The 2,672-nt window shown below is 30.8% G+C and overlaps 1 protein-coding gene across 1 annotated transcript in view; it reads right to left on the bottom strand.

The window, feature by feature from the left end:
• Positions 1-1,070: 1,070 nt before the first annotated feature.
• The window catches only part of LOC108723427 (fatty acid synthase), a 6,408-nt gene continuing 4,806 nt past the window's right edge, over positions 1,071-2,672 (bottom strand). The window contains exons 3-4 of the mRNA XM_018449192.1: positions 1,685-1,935; positions 1,071-1,367 (exon numbers count right to left, since the gene is read on the bottom strand). Coding sequence (XP_018304694.1) covers positions 1,071-1,367; positions 1,685-1,935 — 548 coding nt within the window. The remainder of the gene's footprint in view (positions 1,368-1,684; positions 1,936-2,672) is intronic.

Below are 2,672 nucleotides of genomic sequence, written 5' to 3'. Positions count from 1 at the left end.
AAATATATGTTTAATCGTTGACATAGAATAAAAAGCATTGATAAAGACAGATTTCATTTAAGCAGCTGAGTTTATAAGGTTAGTTATGAGGTACTGGCCCAACAAGCCCCGTATCGGTGTTGACTGAAATACTTTTTTATAACTGAAAAACCGTAAATAAAATAGCAACTTAAACATTAAAGTTAAAAAATACGATAATAACTTATATCTAAAAAACACATTTGATTATTATCAATCGCTCTAATTATCATGTAGACCAAAAAGAATACTCACCTAATAATTTTACTTTTGATAAACAAAAACGAAAAAGCGTACGTATTTGGCTGTTGATAGCCGGATTCAGATTATTGTATTAAGGTACAATAATCTCTGTCTTTGTGCTACATTACGCAAGCATAGACGTATCTATATATATTTTGGTTATTTAGATATTTGCATTTGACCAACTTGCCCCTATGCTCAAATAGTCCCGTTCTACCCTATACTTTATGTTCCTAACTTATTGTGTTTCATATAGAATTTTAATTATTAATTTCTTGCAGAATAATATCCTATATGTATGATTAATATTATAAATACTAAAAGTATATACGTAGTATGTGCAATAGTATATACTTTTTATATTGACACATCATCTCTAATAAAAAAGATGTATTGTGTTTTTGACGGAAAATTGAATAAACGTATGGAAGATATATTCTAAACAAAAAAATTTCGTTACTGGGAGTAATTGTATCTCTATTCGCAGTAATGAAATTTTGTTGTTTAAGCTTTTTCAATTTTATATTCTCAGAAAGAAAACTATCGAATAAATCTTCTAAAAAGAAAGTACATTAGAAGAACATAAAACTTGTATAATGTACAGTTACAATACAAATCCGTTGGTATTGTTAATATATGTAACTAATTGCGAAAACACATTTTGAAGTGTTAATGAAAGTTTTAATCCTTTTCTTTTCTTAAATTTCATATATGAATACTGTCTCTTTGATTATTGATCAGTATAATTACTTGATTAATAATAAGTATAACTTTTTATTATAGGATTCTAGTGAAAGAAACGTGACTTTTCATTTTTTTATATCATAGAGATTTATGCAGAAAAAATATGATCGAAGACGAGGGATTATATTACCAAGACGAGAAAATTGCAGCGATACATAGGGATGAAGACACAGGTTTGATCCGCCCACAAGAGCGGCGTCGCATTGATCGTCTTGCAAACATCGATAAGCATGTTCCAATGCAATTAAGCTTGAGCTGCAAGCGGAATCTAAAGTGTAAGATGGTCCAGTCACTCCTAGCCAATAGGAAATTCTATTCGCTAACATGGCTCTGCTGCATCCGGTAATTCCAAAGCCATTTACCTAATCAAGAAAATATATTAAATATAGAAAGTCATTTTTTACCACGCACGCACGCACATACACACACGATCGTTTAACATTTACATCAAATTCGTTAATACATTGCCTTCAACATTTAAGTTTACGTGTGATATTTCCTACACTTTATTATTTCATTTTTAGTAATGAAACAAGCGAGTAATTAAAAATTTCAAAAATAGAAAATATAAAATTAGAAATTCTTTCTGCATCTAAATTTAAGTTAACAAAGTGAATCTTGAATCTTTTGACTCATTTATAGCTGTCCTTTACTATCGCGCGTTAATAGTGAAGGATACCTGTAATTTTTCATAAAACCAAGTCTTTTCAGATTCAGAGAAACATGCACCCACGAAAACGCCAGTTCGTGATCCACGTAACTGCTTTGGATTAACTCCCGCGTCAATGATGGCTTCGTAAGCGTGCTCTAATAAGATTCTGCACATCGGATCCATCGTGTGGGCCTGTTTAAAGTGAACGCCAAAGAACAACGCGTCGAATTTGTTAAGATCGTTAATCTTTCCTGTACGCTGAGGGATATCTAAATGATCTGTTGACATTAATAAAAACATAATAAATCATTATATTTAATTTGATATTTTTAATTACGCAATTAAGGTAAAAATAAACATATAATTATATACATATATACACTACGCAACAAAATTATCGCAACAAAATTTTTCATCGAAATTTTGCTATTTTTCAAATACGCATAACTCGGTCAATTTTCATCGTATCAAGACGATTTTTTTTTATTTTGTAGGTAATAATCTGTACTTTAAGAAAAACTTGATGCGCGCGCGGGAAATTACGTGCAAGTCGATGCCGCATCTCCATGTTTTGATAAGGCCCAAGTATTTTTTTTCTTAAAAAATTTGATTGTTTGATGCGCTACCTGGATCGCCCCGATTTTTTTTCGAAAATATCACATAGACGATTGTAAAGTGCACTTTTCAACAAACAATTTGAAAAAAAATTCGAGTCTACGATTTTTTTTAACTGAGTAATGCCATTTTGAAGTTATTCGGGCATTTTTAACGAATATCGCGATAGAGTCAAATGCCGAAACCTCATTATGGGGAAGGATCCGTATTGAACATTAATTTTATTATGCAGAGTAAATACTAATAAAAAAATATAGAAAAGCACAGGATATTTTATTTTCTTACTAAAAATGCCTCGACTTACTGAAATTCAATCTGCTCAAATTGTACACGGAAAAAAAAGATTGACTGCTGCAGCAAATTAGATGGTAAAATGTGGCATAGCATTTTTAATTGGCTG

Source organism: Mycetomoellerius zeteki, unplaced genomic scaffold (genome assembly GCF_001594055.1).
Source record: "Mycetomoellerius zeteki isolate Tzet28-1 unplaced genomic scaffold, Tzet1.0 scaffold233, whole genome shotgun sequence".
In the NCBI taxonomy this organism is placed as follows: domain Eukaryota; kingdom Metazoa; phylum Arthropoda; class Insecta; order Hymenoptera; family Formicidae; genus Mycetomoellerius; species Mycetomoellerius zeteki.
The sequence above is the reverse complement of the archived record's forward strand: the minus strand, read 5'-3'. Positions and strand labels throughout refer to the sequence as shown.